This window comes from Pollachius pollachius (assembly GCF_949987615.1).
Source record: "Pollachius pollachius genome assembly, chromosome: 14".
In the NCBI taxonomy this organism is placed as follows: Eukaryota; Metazoa; Chordata; class Actinopteri; order Gadiformes; family Gadidae; genus Pollachius; species Pollachius pollachius.
Genome location: NC_136947.1, coordinates 3,204,968 through 3,224,311, shown reverse-complemented (window position 1 = coordinate 3,224,311; position 19,344 = coordinate 3,204,968). Strand labels below are relative to the sequence as shown.

Sequence of the window (19,344 nt, the reverse complement as noted above, 5' to 3'; positions counted from 1 at the left end):
GGTCACGTGGTAGTGCGCGGTGTGTCTGTGCTGATGCTCCTGACCTTCACCTCGCTCTTCTACAGTTGATTCTGTTTAGGGAACAGACGAAACAGGGAATCGGAATATTGGAATAAACCGAGTGTACTCTTTTGTGTGTTCATATACGTGAACATCTGTCAGATCATTTTACTAGCCAGTGAGTTTATCGAGAGCAAATAAACACAATGATTCACATGGGTTGTCACTTTATTCTTCACAGTATTAATCCGTCTGCAACAATAAGTTTCAAAAGCCTGGGATCATATGAAAATACTTTTATGAGAAGCGCATGATTTCCTTCTAGTATTATCCGGTTTCACAAGAGATTAACGAATAGTAATTGTGATTACCGCAAAATTGATTGCTTTGATAAGCCAATGTCTAATGCCGGGAGAAACCCACTAGCATACTTCATGAAGATCAGTAATAATACAAATGTAAGACAATAAGAGCTGAAAAATACAGTATGTTTGCAAAATGTTACATTATATACATAAAGTAGGCTTTGCCTTAGCTTTACATATCACAGATACAACAGAATACCACAGTACTACCGCAATAGTCATAGTTACTATGAATGATTGACTTTCACAATCAAACTTGCAACTGAATCTATGAAAGAGAAAAAAAAAAATCAGCATTAATGCTTCGACTAATCCGTTTATATACTTTCGTACATTTTGTCATTACAAGACATGTGTCAGCATTCCATTAAGTTGAATCTGCATTTCAGATGTGAGCTGTTTTTTTTGTTAAGACTGATGCAACAGAGAAAAGTTAATTTGTCTCATGATTGCATTGAAGGAATATCAAAAAATATATTAACGGAAGGTGATGGTTAAAAAAAAAAAAACTGATGCCCAAGCAGTTTTACCTGACTCAATTATTGAACGGTTTTTATATACATGTAGCAGTGAGCCGTGCACTTTTGTCATGTAACGGACATGTCCTTTTGTCCTATGGTCAGGTACGTTTATTTTCATTTGCAGTTCCAACAACCAATCAAATACAATAACTACAATATATTTATAGATACATTTATATATTAATAAAAAAGCCAGTTAATTAAAATCAATGCAGTTGAAAAAAACAAACAAAAAAAATTCTTCCATCACACCCAGAGCACTATTTAAATATATAATACACAGATCATCAGTGAAGTCATCATTTATCACAGAGCTCTTTTGAGTGACCCTTAGTGGTTGTCGTGGGAAACTTGTCCAGTTACGGCATATCATCATTCTATGCCCTATCTTGCTGCGCCGAGAGAGAAGGACAGACAAGAACATAAGAGGGAGGTTGGTTTTACATAGGAGATACTCAAAATGCTGGGCGGACCAAAAGGTAATTTCCTGTTGGCTCAGGGAGTCGGCCTAATCTTTGACCCCTATGGTCCCATGGAGGCATTGAATGCGTTCGGGGCCCCACCAGCGGTCTGTGTGAGGCCGCTGGCACCAGCACCGACACCCGTACGGCGGCCCAAAGCCACCGCCGTAGTAAAAGAACACGTGACCTCTGGTCTTACCAACCCCCCTCCCCCCTCCTTCCTCTCACATGTTGGCCTCCCGCCTGTCTTTGCTCGGCGAGGGCTTGGACGGCTCCTTGCACGCTTTGCCGTTGGCGGGAACGGCGGCGACGGCCGGGTCGGCAGTTACGGGGGCTGTTGCCGCGGCGGCGGCGGCGGCGGCAGTGGGGCGCTTGGCGGTTGGCTCCTCGCCGCGGGACTCGGGGCTGGGCGGAGCCGCGGGCGGCGTCTGTTCGACGGCGGGCGGAGCGCTCTGCTCCTGCTGCAGCTTGTGGCTCTGGAGGAGGCGCAGCTGGACGCGCAGCTCCAGGATGGCCTCCTGCTCCTCGTGGATGGCCTGGTTCAGGTGGGTGTTTTTGTTCTGGGGAGGGAGGGAGGGAGGGAGGGAGGGAAGAAAGGAGAGAGGGAGGGAGAGAGGGAGGGAGGGAAGGGGGGAGAGAGGGATAGAGGGAGGGAGGGAGGGAGGGAGGGAGGGAGGGATAGAGGGAGGGAAGAAAGGAGAGAGGGAGAGAGAGAGGGAGGGAGGGAAGGGGGGAGAGAGGGATAGAGGGAGGGAGAGAGGGAAGGAGAGAGGGAGGGAGAGGGATAGAGGGAGGGAGGGAGGGAGGGAGGGAGGGAGGGAGAGAGGGAGGGAAGAAAGGAGAGAGGGAGGGAGAGAGGGAGGGAGGGAAGGGGGAGAGAGGGATAGAGGGAGGGAGAGAGGGAAGGAGAGAGGGAGGGACGGAGAGGGATAGAGGGAGGGAGGGAGGGAGGGAGGAAAGAAAGGAGAGAGGGAGGGAGAGAGGGAGGGAGAGGGAGAGAGGGAGGGAGGGAAGGGGGGAGAGAGGGATAGAGGGAGGGAGAGAGGGAAGGAGAGAGGGAGGGAGAGGGATAGAGGGAGGGAGGGAGGGAGGGAGGGAGAGAGGGATAGAGGGAGGGAAGAAAGGAGAGAGGGAGGGAGAGAGGGAGGGAGGGAAGGGGGGAGAGAGGGATAGAGGGAGGGAGAGAGGGAAGGAGAGAGGGAGGGAGGGAGAGGGATAGAGGGAGGGAGGGAGGGAGGGAGGAAAGAAAGGAGAGAGGGAGGGAGAGAGGGAGGGAGGGAGGGGGGGAGAGAGGGAGGGAAGAAGAAAGAAAGAAAGAAAGAAAGAAGAAAGAAAGAAAGAAAGAAAGAAAGAAAGAAAGAAAGAAAGAAAGAAAGAAAGAAAGACAAGGCCGGAGAGCGTTTAACACAACACATCGGTTGTACGATCAAAGAAAGGTCATGTGATTCGAGTTCATTGTATTTCCATCCGTCAAAATCACTTTGATTGTCTATTGTATATCATTAAGTAAATCACTTACATTTTGGAATCAAACCTCACTACAAAAAAATATATTAGCAGACGGAACTATCTCCGTTATTGCGATGGTTGCAATGGTGTCACAACCTGGCACCCACAACCTGGCACCCACAACCTGGCACCCACAACCTGGCACCCACATGAGCACATCAGAAACCACCAATGCAATAACTTCATGCGCTTAGGCCGCAGCGCTCTCTGCGCTCACCTCCAGTTCCTCGTTCTGCTTCTGCAGGTCTTCCAGAATGAGCTGAAGCTCCTCCTCGTCCTCGCTCTCGCTCTCGCTGTCGGAGGAGTACTCCTCCGTCTCGCTGCGTCCCTGCTGGCGGCTGGAAACAGGGAGCCACGCAGGGCTTTAGGGGTGCACGGCCCTGCAGCTAGAGCTGGGCGATTCATCGATTTTTTAATCCTAATTCGAATTGATGGTCAATAATCGTTTTTTTTTTTAAAGAAAAATCGATTATAAAAATATATTTAAAAAAACTTTATTTGTTTGAAGAGTAAAATGTCAACATGGCAGCATGCGCTGAAAAGGTGAGTGCTTAGAGTTTGCCTAAAGTTTGTGGCAACCAAATTTTGCTTTTGTTGATCATCGTCACTCTTCAAAAACAATCCAAACTTAAAAATGATGTATATTTGGATAAAGCCAATAATCGGGTTTGGTTTGAAAAACCTGAGATTAGTTTTAGGCCACATGGCCCAGCCCTTTAGGCTAAGGATTCTGCTATCACCTCCAAAGCCCAAATCCCCCGGCGGGGTCGGTACAACGTAGACAAGTCCTGTACGAAGCCCGCAAAGCAATAGTTGCCGCTACACGTCCCGATGTTGTGATTTTGTTGTTGTTGCGGTGTTGTTCTAAATGTTGTGATTTTATTGTTCGCATTGTGTTGTGGTTTACTGTTGTAAAAGTGTGTTATTGTTTTTATTCTTCAGTGTTAGGTTTCCCTTTTGACAGAGATGTTACCCTCTGTTTCCTGCCCAGGTGATGATCCCACTGATGGAATATATGATATGAAATATGTATATATATATGATATATGATATAGCTTACTCTGGTACTGTTAATGAGCTGTGCATTGTCCCTGTCAAATAAACAAATAAATAAATATTTGTGCTCTGTGCGCTTCGTGAAAACTATGCAATTCTATTTCTTTTTTGGTTGGCACTACAAATATGAACCAAAATTCAAATGCATAACTGCTCATGGCACACTGTACAATAAGGGCAATGATGAATATATCTCCAGAATCTTTTCACTTTTGTCATAATCTAAACAAGTACAGCCACGTCCATTGACTCAACATGATTGTATTTCACTTGATGGCCAGCATGTGGTCTTTGTGATGTCAAAAAAAGACTCGGTGGCTTTTTCCCTAAAAGGATACATTTCCAGGCCAGCCTGGTATTGTAAAATACTTGTTTGAACACAGTGGAAACTGTTCTAGGTGAAGGAAACTTGTGATGAATGCATAATACATTATACATCATCCTTTAAAGTTTTCTTATGTGTAACAACAAGCGTAGGCAAGATTTGAGCACTGTAAAGACAAAGATTGAAATGCAGAAGATGGCAAGAGTTACAAAAATAAACAACCTCTCTCCCCCTCCCTCCGTTTAGTCCTGCACCATTAAGATGAAATTGCCACATGCACTAATGGGATTGACCGGAAAGATTGATTCCCTGAAACAACCAACATTTGACCTACTCCACATTCAGGACCCATCTAGCATAAAAACACAACATCATCCATGATAAAAATAGATCCAAATGAGGGAACAGTACCTCTGTATGGAACAGTACCTCTGTATGTCAGCTATCTAAATGAGGGAACAGTACCTCAGTATGGAACGGTACCTCTGTATGGAACGGTACCTCAGTATGGAACGGTACCTCTGTATGGAACGGTACCTCTGTATGGAACGGTACCTCTGTATGGAACGGTACCTCTGTATGGAACGGTACCTCTGTATGGAACGGTACCTCTGTATGGAACGGTACCTCTGTATGGAACGGTACCTCAGTATGGAACGGTACCTCAGTATGGAACGGTACCTCTGTATGGAACGGTACCTCTGTATGGAACGGTACCTCTGTATGGAACGGTACCTCAGTATGGAACGGTACCTCAGTATGGAACGGTACCTCAGTATGGAACGGTACCTCTGTATGGAACGGTACCTCAGTATGGAACGGTACCTCTGTATGGAACGGTACCTCAGTATGGAACGGTACCTCTGTATGTCTGCTATCTCGGCCCTCAGCCTCTCGATCTCCTCCTTCTCGGTGGCGATCTGTCTCCTCAGCTGCTGCTCCAGGGACAACAGCTCCTCCTGCTCCGTCAGGATCTCGTTCTCCTGAGGAACACACAACCACGGAGACAACGGGCGGAATGAGGCCCGGACGCAGGACGGACGGACGAGCACACATATCGGTTTTGGGGTCGGGTGTCACACTTGACGGCTCCAACGGGATAGAAAAGCACTTTAGGCAGTCATAATGTTACAATTATTTAAAAACTGCTGCCACGTGTTTAGAGCTATTCTGTGAAGCGAACCGGCTCCTACAGTTACTCTGTAAAGGACGCTGTGGATGACTGGCTTGCGCTGAGGACAGCCCTTGCCACTGATAGCTGCTGCAGGAAAATAGACTGATAAAAAGAGACAAGATATGTCACATCGGGGGCGGTTCATTACCTTTAACATAATAATATTCTGCCCACGGTTCCCAGTCCCTCACCATCTTCCAGTCCCTGCTCAAGACCCATCTCTTCTCCTCTGCCTACTCCCCACCCACCCCTCCACCAACGTTGCATTTATTTTTGTTTATTTATTTGTTTTTTACCTATGTAAAGCGCTTTGAGTGTGAGAAAAGCGCTATACATATACCACGTATTATTATTATTAGAATGTGTGCATCATTACCTGTGCAAGAAGGATATTGATGACCTCCTCCTCGTTCTCGTTCATTTCCTCCTTAGAAACGTCCTCTTTAGATAGGCTGGCTATCTCCTGGGCTATCTTGCTCTCACACTCCTGAGGAACATAACGTAAAGGAACCAGTAAATACAAGTTTTGTGCATTAAAAAAAAAAAAAAGTTAAATTTATAGTACCCATGTTATTATCACATTTTATTCACAAGCTTTGTCAACTTCGGTGCTGTATCTAACTAAAATAATAAAGTACTGTTACTGTAATTAACTACTTTTTATGAAATAGAAAGTGAGCTCTTTTTCTAACCATAGATCTAAGTCATCAGAAATGGAAATAGTTGGTTAATTTAGACGATATCTACCTTTTATTAAATCCCACAATATTACATAACAGCACATATTATTCATAAGGAGGAATGTTTTGTACAGAATGACATTCATAATAGGAAACAAAGACATTACAAAAGGCAAGAGATGTGTAAGCTGCATTAGATGGACTCATCCGTACATTCACGTACATTGCACATTGTATGTGCAATGTATAGGACTAGATCAGGGAATGGCAGGGTAGTGTGTGAACATGTTATTGCATATAGGGATGGATGGATGAATGGATAGGCTGTTCCTCGTATATTTTTATGGATGTTATTTCTAGGGACGGGCATTAGAAATGAGCTAAAGCTATTAAACGTTACGATGCATTTCGGCTGGAGTGTGCAACAATCCACATGAGCTGCATCTGTCCCAAACAAATACAAACGAACCGACCAAAAAAAATAAAGTCCTGTGCTGGACTCGCCTGTCTCTTGGCCTCTCTCAGTTTGCGTTTGAGGGCGGTCAGGACGCGCTGCACCTCCCACAGCCGTTCCTCCTTGGACAGGTCCTTCACGCCGGCCTGCAGGTCCCTGTGCAGGCAGTTCAGCAGGAACTCCTGACCAAACACACACACACACACGCACACAAGTCGGCTTTTAGTGCTTTCAATGGTACCCCCCCCCTACCCGAAGCGATTAGCCAATTTCCCCCGGGGATCGTTCAAGTATATCTGATTCTGATGAGGGATTACAAACAGTCTGGACAATAGAGCTGGTGAATTGTGTGTGTGTGTGTGTGTGTGTGTGTGTGTGTGTGTGTGTGTGTGTGTGTGTGTGTGTGTGTGTGTGTGTGTGTGTGTGTGTGTGTGTGTGTGTGTGTGTGTGTGTGTGTGTGTGTGTGTGTGTGTGTGTGTGTGTGTGTGTGTGTGTGTGTGTGTACAAATGATACAACATTTCCTATTCCCTTCCAGCACCCGGTCCACCTACTCGAGAGACCTAAGTCTTTCCAGTTGTCATGAGTGCCAATGTTTGTTTTGGCAGCAGACACATTGGCAGCCAGAGGAGGTCTTCTTTGTACAGGACGCTGCATTGTAACAATGCATCAATTCAATTCAAGCTAGGGGGTGTATGGTAACTACTTTTTCATGTAAAAAGTAAAGTTATGCGCAACTACTGAAAATATGGTAACGAAACATAGTTCCTTTTTCAATTCGGCGCAACGTTACTTTTCCCAGGGAAAGATTTGATAGCGATACTGCCTTCAGGCAGTATTGCTAGTATCGCTACCGTACGAGACAAACGCTGGTAGCTTGAAGCTGTCCCTGCATCTCAGACATCGCGAGATAACAAATGCCGTCACTGCTTACCTGTGTAAGGACATGGTTCCCTGTCAAAATGTCGATAGAAAGGGCTTTAAAGAGATGGTCAAACCACTCCATCCCAGGTACGCGTTACCTGCCCGCACACACTTCAGCCAAATTGAGATGCCAAAACTATACTGCAAGGTCCGCAAGCAAGTGGAGAAAGAAATCCATACTATTAAACATTAGCGTTTTTCAGAGATGGAAGTTAGTTCAGAAAAGATTTTGGATTTTTTTTATGCCGTTTTACTGCCTAACCAGTATCCCTTCAGGAGCATTTATATCGAAATTAGAAGATAAAATGAACATACCGTGATATAATACCGTTACCGTCTATGCCTCAAATCATACCGTGATATACATTTTAGTCCATACCGTACAGCCCTAATTCAAGCTATCAGATATCTTTCACCCAGATATACAAGAATCAGGAAAGGGTCGCTTGGCGAAAATGCAAACCAAATGAGGCCGCTATACACGCCACACCCCCAGTGACGGAATAAATGTTCGGCAGCCGGTGATGTCGTGTTGAAGATCCTATTGAGGGTCGGTGTGGTGCGTGGACTCGCCTGTCTCCGGATCTCCTCTTTGATGCTCTCCTGGGTCTCGGGCAGCGCGGGCATGGTGGCCATGTTGGACCAGCGCAGCGGACGCACCACAGGCCTCAGGACCACGGCTCCAAACAGCTCCCTCACGTGGGTGAAGAAGATGTACAGCACTCTGTTGCCGATCTGAACAGCAACAGGAGAACAGCTCCGATCAGGCCCAATATCTAGACTCCAGCCTGGACACCTAGTCTCCAGGCAGGCCTAGTCTCCAGCCTGAATACCTAGTCTCCAGGCAGGCCTAGTCTCCACTCAGGGCCTAGTCTCCAGTCAGGCCTAGTCTCCAGCCTGGACACCTAGTCTCCAGTCTGGATACCTAGTCTCCAGGCAGGCCTAGTCTCCAGCCTGGATACCTAGTCTCCAGCCAGGCCTAGTCTCCAGCCTGGATACCTAGTCTCCACTCAGGGCCTAGTCTCCACTCAGGGCCTAGTCTCCAGTCAGGCCTAGTCTCCAGGCAGGCCTAGTCTCCACTCAGGGTCTAGTCTCCAGTCAGGCCTAGTCTCCAGCCTGTACACCTAGTCTTCAGCCTGGATACCTAGTCTCCAGCCTGGATACCTCCAGTCAGGCCTAGTCTCCAGCCCGGATACCTAGTCTCCAGTCAGGCCTAGTCTTCAGCCCGGATACCTAGTCTCCAGTCAGGCCTAGTCTCCAGCCTGGATACCTAGTCTCCAGCCTGGATACCTCCAGTCAGGCCTAGTCTCCAGCCTGGATACCTAGTCTCCACTCACGGCCTAGTCTCCAGCCTGGATACCTAGTCTCCAGTCAGGCCTAGTCTCCAGCCTGGATACCTAGTCTCCAGTCAGGCCTAGTCTCCAGCCTGGATACCTAGTCTCCACTCACGGCCTAGCCTCCAGCCTAGATACCTAGTCTCCAGCCTGGATACCTAGTCTCCAGTCAGGCCTAGTCTCCAGCCTGGATACCTAGTCTCCAGTCAGGCCTAGTCTCAGGCCTGGATACCTAGTCTCCACTCAGGGCCTAGTCTCCAGTCAGGCCTAGTCTCCAGCCTGGATACCTAGTCTCCAGCCTGGATACCTAGTCTCCAGTCAGGCCTAGTCTCCAGCCTGGATACCTAGTCTCTAGTCAGGCCTAGTCTCCAGCCTGGATACCTAGTCTCCACTCACGGCCTACCCTCCAGCCTGGATACCTAGTCTCCAGCCTGGATACCTAGTCTCCAGCCTGGATACCTAGTCTCCACTCAGGGCCTAGGCTCCAGTCAGTCCTAGTCTCCAGTCAGTCCTAGTCTCCACTTAGGGTCTAGTCACCAGTCAGGGCCTAGTCTCCAGTGAGATCTAGCCTCCAGTCAGTCCTAGCCTTCAGTGAGATCTAGCCTCTAGTGAGGTCTAGTCTCCAGTCAGGTCTAGTCTCCAGTCAGGTCTAGCCTCCAGTCAGGTCTAGCCTCCAGTGAGGTCTAGTCTCCAGTGAGGTCTAGTCTCCAGTGAGGTCTAGTCTCCAGTGAGGTCTAGTCTCCAGTGAGGTCTAGTCTCCAGTGAGGTCTAGTCTCCAGTGAGGTCCTAGCCTCCAGTGAGGTCTAGTCTCCAGTGAGGTCTAGCCTCCAGTCAGTCCTAGCCTCCAGTGAGGTCTAGTCTCCACTGAGGTCCTAGCCTCCAGTGAGGTCTAGCCTCCAGTGAGGTCTAGTCTCCAGTGAGGTCTAGCCTCCAGTCAGTCCTAGCCTCCAGTGAGGTCTAGCCTCCAGTGAGGTCTAGCCTCCAGTCAGGTCTAGTCTCCAGTCAGGTCTAGTCTCCAGTGAGGTCTAGCCTCCAGTGAGGTCTAGTCTCCAGTGAGGTCTAGCCTCCAGTGAGGTCTAGTCTCCAGTGAGGTCTAGCCTCCAGTCAGTCCTAGCCTCCAGTGAGGTCTAGCCTCCAGTGAGGTCTAGCCTCCAGTGAGGTCTAGTCTCCAGTCAGGTCTAGCCTCCAGTGAGGTCTAGTCTCCAGTGAGGTCTAGCCTCCAGTGAGGTCTAGTCTCCAGTGAGGTCTAGCCTCCAGTCAGTCCTAGCCTCCAGTGAGGTCTAGCCTCCAGTGAGGTCTAGCCTCCAGTCAGGTCTAGTCTCCAGTGAGGTCTAGCCTCCAGTGAGGTCTAGCCTCCAGTCAGGTCTAGCCTCCAGTCAGGTCTAGCCTCCAGTGAGGTCTAGTCTCCAGTGAGGTCTAGCCTCCAGTGAGGTCTAGTCTCCAGTGAGGTCTAGCCTCCAGTCAGTCCTAGCCTCCAGTGAGGTCTAGCCTCCAGTGAGGTCTAGCCTCCAGTCAGGTCTAGCCTCCAGTCAGTCCTAGCCTCCAGTGAGGTCTAGCCTCCAGTCAGGTCTAGCCTCCAGTGAGGTCTAGCCTCCAGTCAGGTCTAGCCTCCAGTCAGGTCTAGCCTCCAGTGAGGTCTAGCCTCCAGTCAGGTCTAGCCTCCAGTCAGGTCTAGCCTCCAGTGAGGTCTAGCCTCCAGTGACGTCTAGCCTCCAGTGAGGTCTAGCCTCCAGTGAGGTCTAGCCTCCAGTGAGGTCTAGCCTCCAGTCAGTCCTAGCCTCCAGTGAGGTCTAGCCTCCAGTGACGTCTAGCCTCCAGTGAGGTCTAGTCTCCAGTCATTACGTTGTCATTCTCGGTGCATTACAAACCACAGATTGTTTGACACCAAGTAAAAACTCCTTATTAAAAACGTAAGTAAGCAAAGAAAGAGCAGTTCTCCCGCGGCGTCCCGCCACCCCACTCCGTTTTACCTGGACGGTGGGGTTGAGCACGATGGAGATGTTCTGGATGTTCATCTTGGTGTCGGCCTCGCGGGCGATGACGTGGTCCATGTGCGTGACCAGCCAGGCCAGCAGCAGCCCGCCGCCGGGCGGCGCCTCCGTCAGCAGCCTCTGGATCTCCGCCACCTTCTCGGCCTCCGTGGGCCGGCCGCAGGCGTCCTCGCAGCGCTGCAGCAGCTCCCGGCCCAGCAGGTGGTCGGGCAGCTCGCGCAGGTACTGCTTCAGCAGGCTGGCCACCGTGTGGGGGTCGTACTCCTCCAGGCAGGGGCACTCCTCGCGGTCGTAGGCCGCCTTCAGCTCGTCCACCTTGGACTTCATACCTGGCGGGGGGGGGGGTGGATGAGAGTCAGGGCACGACCTGGGACGTGGGAGTCCTCTGTTAGGAAGAGAGCAGCTGTTGAATCCAATAGGGATCCGCCGTCAGTATAACTCGAGGTAAAAGACGATCATGATTAAGGGGGGAAAACTCCGCATTCTGCAACGTTCAAGTATGGAGATGGTACTTGTCATTGGACACTAATTATACACAGCGACAAAGCTGTTCTGGCGCATCCCTACAATCAACTGAACAGACCCAGACATTAACGACTGACATACACACACTTTCTGGCATAAATACAGAGGACCGTCTGTTCGCAAATCACTCAATCATAGGGGAAGAACCAGAACAAAGACGTCTCCATACCCGACACTCGGTAGATGCCCTCGCACTTCATGCCGTAGCTCTCGATGTAGTCCACACACTCCCTGAAGACGGCCGGCAGCTGGATGCAGTCGTACAGGGCCGTCCTCTTGACGGCCTCGGCCAGGGGGGCCCCGAAGATGGGCCTGAAGGCGGGGGCCTCCACGAGCAACGGCGCCGGCTCCGCCTCGACTGGCTGCTTCTTCTTCTTCTTCTTCTCCTTCCACTGTTTGACCACGTCGGCGGCCGTCAGGTCCTTGGACTTCTTCTCCTTCTCCTTCTCCTTGTCCTTGTCCTTGTCCTCCTTCTTCTCCTTGGGCTCCTTGGGGCCCTTCTCCTTCACCTTGAAGTCCTTCTCCTTCTTTTTGGAGAAGCTGGGCTTCTTGAAGACGTGGATGCCCTTTGAGCGCTTCATCTTGGAGGGGCTCTCGGCCTCGTCCGCCGAGCTGTCCTCCTGGAAGGCGGCGTAGCCTTCGGCTGGAGGCAGGGAGGAACAGGAAGCAAACAAAGAGGTTAGGGGAAACAAGTGGGGGGGGGAAAACGCGGACGCACACCGCGTTTGTGCTGAATCGGATCTCCCTCGTACAGCTGAGGTGGAGGCGTCGGAGCAGACGGAGCGAAAAGGAAAATAAAACGGGGAAGTAGGTTGGTCGTGAGAACAGGGAGTTGGAGGAGGAGAAAAAATAAAAAAGGAGGTCAGTTACTGAATTAGCATCGTAGCTCCCAATGCACACGGGCAGGCTCCTCTCGCTGAACCGGTTTTCTGTTGGAACTGTCATCACCCGCTAATCGCAGCAGCTTCCATTAGTCAGACCTAATTAGTGCCCTTGTTATGAGGTCGTTGCCACCTTTATAATCACTAGACTACTTTTTTTATGAAGAAAAAAAAGAAAGGAGGTACTGGTTACGATCAGGTGACTGAGACAACACCTATGATGGACTCTGGATGTGCCCTGAACTAGCTCGCCCACAGTGACCTGGTTGGAGGGATAAATATAGGCATGGAAAGTAATCTGACCAAGATATCAACAGAATCTGCAAACATAAGCATAGGATAGGAATTTACCACTTATACAACAATGACATCAGTGGGTTTTGTAAGTATAGAAGTTTGGCACGCTAGCCCATAGCAAAACAGATAAATATGGCAGACAATTTTTAAAAACTAAATGAGTTTCAACTTGATTGGTAATCGTTGAGTGGATTTCAGAACGCAACTTACAACAATGAGTCAATACGTAATGTTGTTAAAGTTTAGAAAATACCACTATGTGTTTCTTGCACTTCTTGCCATCCCTGAAAGGATGTTGACATGTTTTCCTTCTCAAGGAATACACAGGCGGCGCCCTCGGGCTAGGGTTAGAGAGCTTAAAGTGAGGCAGTGACGCCTTTCGACTCCACTGCAACCATCCACCGATAAGCCTGACTTCCACCAACGCCGGGACGGCGTCGCGCCTTACTTTTCTTCTCCTTCTTCTTGAACTTGTTCTTCTTCTTGCCGTGCTCCTTGTCGTCCTCCGACAGGTAGGGGTCGGCCGGCTCGTAGTGGTGGTGGTGGTGGTGGTGGTGGTGGTGGTGGTGACCGTCGTGCGGCGGTGAGGGCTCCCCCGTGCGGTACAGCCCGGGGAACTTGGTGGGGCTGACCTCCTCGGAGCTGGGGGTGCGGGCCGCCCCCCCTGGGTGCTCTGCCCGCCGCTGCTCCGAGGGGCTACCGCCGCTGGGGGGCAGGAAGCACTCGGTCATGGCTGCTCTGCCCGGCTCAGGCCTCTGGCGGCATTACATCACACCTGCCGGGAACAACACACACACACACACACACACACACACACACACATATATATATTAAGACCCTGGTTTCAGAGAAACTATACAGCGCTCATCCAGCAGACAGCACTGCAACCTCGTAACGCATCGGCAAAGTTTGTCGATGCGTGTGTGCTTTGAATTGAGCGCAGTAAATGGATATGCCAGGGCGTAAACCCACACACACACACACACACACACACACACAAGGATGAGAAGTTGAATGGAGTAGAGATGGTGGTACTGGGTGCGATATCTTTTTTCGTAGAATAACTCTGGGATTCTCGCCTCTCATTGGTTAGAAGGGCTCTCCTTTAGATCGTGGTTTGATTAGTCCTAGCTGTTGGCAGGAGGTTAGGGTTAGGGTCAACCCTTACCCTAAACCCTGACCATAACCAATTGGAGGAGAGCCCTTCTTACCAATCAGAGGCGGGAATCCCAGACTTATCCTACGAAAAAAAATTGCGTACTGGGTGGTAATGCTTGCACTTTGTATATGGCCAATCTCTGCTCTACAATAGAATCAGGAGGTCATCCAGGACGACTTCAGGGTGGACTGTAGTCACGCTAAATGAATGTTAAGCATTCAGCTGGGAAACACCGCCATTTCAGTCCTGAAAGAGGTTTTTGGCATAAAGAGTTTTTTATGTTATTCTTAAGTTATTATGTTTTATACTCAAGGAAAGTAATGTTGGCTAGGTCACAACAATAATAGTACTGTCGCATTTTACTGACAATATACTATGTTTCAACAAAGAATCAATACTGTTGGAAAATGTAAATCACATTGATTCTGGATGTATAATTATGTATAATAATTGTAATCCTACCAATATCCAGCAAATAAAGATATCAATAACTCTTTCTAAAATATTTTGCTTTGGGCATTATGAAACGCCCAAAAGTTGGGCGTTGTGAGTTGCAACTTAAATGCACAACTTGTTATTGCATAGTTATGCTCATAAATTCCATTGGTATTCATTGCCGTCTATCACCTATCAATACATTGCTAAAAGTTGCCTTTAGCTGAATCCATGGTAGAATGAGAGAATGAACACGATAGCTGCAGAAGTAATAAATACCCACCAGATGGGGCTATGATGTAGAACGAATATGATGGTAATCTTTTAACAGGGCATAGAAACAATCAGCAATGTCAGCAAAAAAATGAATGCTCCGTATTGCTAAGGAAACAGCTTAGCCTGGATCAATATGGTTTAACCCATTCCAGCCACCAAAAAACGAATGAGCTAGCAAATTTATAATATAATAGGATTAATGACGTAAACATGGTGTTATCAGGGTAATCTAAACTACTGATTGTCATTAATAGCAGGTTAAATGTAAATACATTTTTTTGAGATCATAAAGACGTACAGTAAATAATGTTAGAGAAATGGTTTAGCCGCTATGTGGACATCGTTACAACCTTTTACTGTACTGGAGCTACAAGCCAAGAGTATAGCTTTTTGCTTAGTCGCTAACAACTGTGAAACATGCCATTACGTGTGTTGTGCAGAAAACTAAAACCATGGGTTCACCAAGAGATGAACCCAAGTTGAGCAGCCCAGTCCTCGGTTCACACTCCAGCTCGTTGCAAACATGTCGCAGGCCAGAATTAAGGCAAGTGGCTGGACAATACAAGCGTATACTGTTAAAGTTGAATGATTCAATAAAATCAATACACTGTGCACTTGTGTTCTAAAATTAAGAGGCCCATATGCTAACAACTTGGCTAGATAGCTACGTAGCTAAGCTAGCTGATTCGCTAGCCCAACAGTCCAATTTAGCCCCCTATTTTTTAAAAGAAACCCTAATATAAAATTAGTGAGTATTGCATGTACTGCAGTATAGTTTGTAACTGATATCGTTGTGCCAAACACTCAAACGTTAAAAGCGAGTAACTTTACCAACTAGTAGTCCGTTCGGTCAATTTCACAGTAGAGCTTCCGGCTTTCCATATACTAAATAAACCCTTCTGAGTCTGCGCAACGGCACAGCATGGTAGGAAATGTAGTTCAATAAATGCATTTAAACTACAAAAAAGATTTAATGGTTCAGCTAAGCCAATACAATTAAATATATAGAACAACGATCTACATCAAAAATAATACTAACTCGTCCATCTGGAAACCATAAAGGGTGTTTAGTTTGTGGTCATATTTTACTTTACAGGTTATTTTTCCAAAACCTAAACTTATAGTGTACAAATTATAGTTGGAAGAAATATTAATTCTCATGTCAATTGAGCGTAACCACCCGTCATTCTTAATCACACATCCCCAACCCTGTGGTGATATTCCAAAGATTGATGACCGTCACCAGGCCACATGGAACGCATTCGTTCCATGCTATATTTGGTGCTTCTCTCTCCCACATAACCCACAGCTGTGCTGGCAAAAAACAACAACAAGGTCCCGATTCAATATCATTAAAGAAAGACAAACAAGGTCTCTTTGTGCCTTTAACACATTTGCGCCTTTCTAACTACTGTTGCCTGCCAAGTGGGAACAGAATCAGCGATAGTGCCTTTGAAATGCATTTTGGCATGACAAAGGGGGCTTGTTCAGCAGTAAAAGATTGGCATCAGCGAGCTGGCTCTCTCGAGACAGACAGGGAGCAGTGAACACCTGTGGACGAGAATGGTATAATAACAACTTTGTTTCCCCAGGAAATGATGTGTTTCCTGGCCAGCATAATGCTTAACTAGGACTAGAGAATGAGAGAAGGATGACGCAGGAGAAAGACAAACACTGACCACTCAGCCGTGCCATACGCCTCCTAGCGCTCATTATCCAACAAATCAACGTTTCAAATCACACACAGTAAATACATCCACACGTCAGTCACCAAATCTTGTTTTATTTGGCATCCCATAGGACATTTAGCGGATCGTTGTTGTAAAAATACATTATTCATATACACCTCTAGTAAAAATAAAAAAGAAAAGAAAAAAACAGATCTAAAAATATACAGTGAAACGTAACGGCGAGATACAAAACATAAGGAAGAGCAAATTGGGGAAGGAGGGGATATTTTACAAGGATATTTTAAATCGTTAACACACACCAGTCATAGCTTCTTTTTTTTCTTCTATGCCTTCAGTCCACATGTATAGGTACATACATTAGGTACCCCACAACCCATGCACCCCCCGCTTCAGAACAAACAGTTCATGCACTTCACAGCCTTGCTGCCGTAGTCCACACACTCGGGTCCGATGCACTGGCAGCACGCGTTGTGGAACCACCGGTACTTGGATCCTCCCATGGACTCGCAGTAGAGTTTACACTGGCGGATTGACACGCAGTCGTCAAAGTACACCACAGTGCACATGTTGTCTGCGACGGGAGACACACAGATGGGGACACATGAGTCACACACGCGTTTAAGCCATGACATGACTCCAGCTTGCGGGAATGTGTAGGGGTTTATGCGACGATAAACCGACGCCACATCATTCTTACTTTTATATCGCGCGTAACGACAGAGGGGCGGCCACATGGTTTTCGGTGCGCTTAATGAGCTCTGCGGGCAGTGCTCGTGTTCATGAGCGTGTCTTTTTATAGCTAATAAGCATGGGGTCGCAGGAGCCAACACAGCTCCGGAGGAAAATAAAAGCCGACCAACACCACCGCATTATGGTTTCCAACTTTCAGTTAAAAGTGGAAAGTAAATTGATTAAAATCATGTAAAAAAAAAAAAAAGAAAAAAGAAAGAAAGAAAGGAAAAAGACAAGTCGTCTTTTAAGCTGTGCCGTCTTTTTTTTTTTTTCCACGGCCGTGTTTGTTTGTCTGCTCGTCCCTGAATTACCTTGTGTGTCGTAGCTGGCGTGAATGCTGTTGCCGGGGAGCGAGACGTTCTGGTGCTGGTCTTCCAGCGTCTCCAAGAAGGACACCAGGTTCTCGTGGTGGGACAGCTCCTCCGCCACGGGGAAGGACACCACCATCATGTTGATGGGCGCCTCGCCCTCCGTCAGCGCGCGGAACAGCGAGGGGATGGGCCGCTGGAGCTCCTCCACGGTGCTCTTCGAGGTGGCCGGGGAGTCGCTGTAGTTCTTGGGGTTACACATGCCTGGGGACGGGGACAAGACGGCCCACGTGAACGCGCAGAACGACGTTTTACATCGAAATGGTGGAGACGAAAGTTTGAGTGTTTTATTTGCATTTGCTTCTCGGGAAGAAAAAAAAGCGAATAAACTTTAACCGTCGGTTTACCCCCTGTGTCCCTGCTTAGTGTCGTTTTGAAGACTACATTTCACTTTTAAGCCCAGTAGCAAATCACTTGGCAAACATCCCACACTCACATATATGACTTTCCTAACCCTTTTTGAATGAGTCAAAGTGAATGTGAGCTTATGGGTGAATCATTCAAAGGGGAACCAATACGGACGCAGGAATAGGATTACGCATCAGCGGTGAAAAAGCAAAAGCCCACACAGCTGTTTTAGATGAAGCATACACGAAATCCTCCCTCCATCTCCTCCCTGCTGTCCTCCCTCTCCTCTTAAAACACAAACCGTCCTCTCCCCCTCTGCTCTTCTACCGGCCTGCCCCTGTTAGGTAGAACCACTCACAGACACGCACTTGGCCCAAGACCACATGTTTAGAACGGAAAATTACTTAAAATGGACATGAAGCTCGCTCGCGAAAAACAATCTCATAAATGAAAAAGATCGACTCGACCTGCCCGCAGCTGAGGGCTGTCTTCAGCTGTGTTAACAGAGGAGAAGGTCCGTCCAATAGGAAAACTCCTCGGGAGGAAAACATCTGTACGCCAGCAGTGAGCTGCGCGCTAACAGTGTCATGTGCTTTTATTTGACGCCGGCCACATGAAAGAATCTGATCTAAGCTCCGCTTGTCGACATGCACCATAATATCTGCCAATCAGAGGTGATCTGAAGGCCCGTGGGCTGGGAGGGCCGGTTTAGATGGAGACACAACGGAGTAATTATTATAATGCTTTTCTGCTCCACAAAGCGGCTGGTGTTTTGTTCACTGGCTTGTTTATACACCCCCAATGGCGCGCACAGGCAGAGAGCTTGAGGTCAAAGTTCACGGGGAAAGGGGTTGACCTTACTTTCCTGCGCTCCGCTTCTTCTGATCTACCCGAGTCTCAGAGACTTCCTGACTGTTTGGGTAGGCGCTACGGCGTAGGGACTAACCTTTTTCAATTTCCTGTTGTCTAATAACATGATAATTAACCTGGCCTCCGGAATTTATTTTAAATAAGATCAAAGGTTTTATATATGACTAGAGGCCACTTTCAAATAATATTGAACAAGTTATAATAGACAACTCTGGAATACTACTTCAATATTACTATTATATTATTATATAGGGCAGAGGTCTGGCAGACAATTACAGAAGTGAAATGTCCCCAGTTTAATCCAATTCACACCTAAAGAGTTCAACACCAATGCACTAATATTCTACCTGCTCAGTCTAGTTGTTTAAAATCAAAACCACACGAGATCCCCCAAACGGAAGAGTGTCTTTCAATATCTCATTACAATTTCTATAAACGTCCCAAAACACCCTTTCGTGATATGACATAATGTTATATTATACGAGACAATCAACACAATAATATTAAGTTATCCAACGGCATTACTTCGGCCAGCTATGGCATCGCCTCGATCGAAATGACGGTAAAACCTGTATTAGTTGAAGGGGATAACAGGGTTAAGACGTGAGGAGGGATACTCACCAACGCAGTCGCAGCACTCCTCCCATAGTGTACCCAGACACAGCATACATTCTTTGCAGCAGGAGCAGTTTCCATCGGTGGGACGGCATTGGCACAACTCCTGCATCACACACACACACACACACACACACACACACACACACACACACACACACACACACACACACACACACACACACACACACACACACACACACACACACACACACAAGAGAACCCACGTCAGCTAATGCCCCATAACATATATAATAAAACAACATCTTAAGGAGCTTGCCACACGAGGACACGGGGCAGGGGGCTTTTTCCACTTGTGTGTTCGTAGAGCTGGAAAGGTCAACGGTTCTGTCAT

The 19,344-nt window shown here is 47.7% G+C and overlaps 2 protein-coding genes across 2 annotated transcripts in view; both read right to left on the bottom strand.

The window, feature by feature from the left end:
- Positions 1-210: 210 nt before the first annotated feature.
- On the bottom strand, positions 211-15,259 carry ralbp1 (ralA binding protein 1). The gene is made up of 10 exons (XM_079751113.1): positions 15,197-15,259; positions 12,944-13,270; positions 11,487-11,960; positions 10,772-11,121; positions 8,041-8,202; positions 6,596-6,727; positions 5,788-5,898; positions 5,099-5,220; positions 3,074-3,194; positions 211-1,907 (listed from the first exon to the last, which is right to left on the bottom strand). The coding sequence occupies exons 2-10, from the start codon at positions 13,224-13,226 to the stop codon at positions 1,572-1,574; spliced, it is 2,091 nt and encodes a 696-aa protein (XP_079607239.1). The 5' UTR covers positions 13,227-13,270; positions 15,197-15,259; the 3' UTR covers positions 211-1,571.
- Positions 15,260-16,159: 900 nt separating this feature from the next.
- Positions 16,160-19,344, bottom strand: part of twsg1a (twisted gastrulation BMP signaling modulator 1a) — an 11,188-nt gene continuing 8,003 nt past the window's right edge. Inside the window, exons 3-5 of the mRNA XM_079751116.1 lie at positions 18,996-19,095; positions 17,100-17,360; positions 16,160-16,627 (exon numbers count right to left, since the gene is read on the bottom strand). Of these exons, the coding sequence (XP_079607242.1) occupies positions 16,446-16,627; positions 17,100-17,360; positions 18,996-19,095 (543 nt within the window). The 3' untranslated portion in view covers positions 16,160-16,445. The remainder of the gene's footprint in view (positions 16,628-17,099; positions 17,361-18,995; positions 19,096-19,344) is intronic.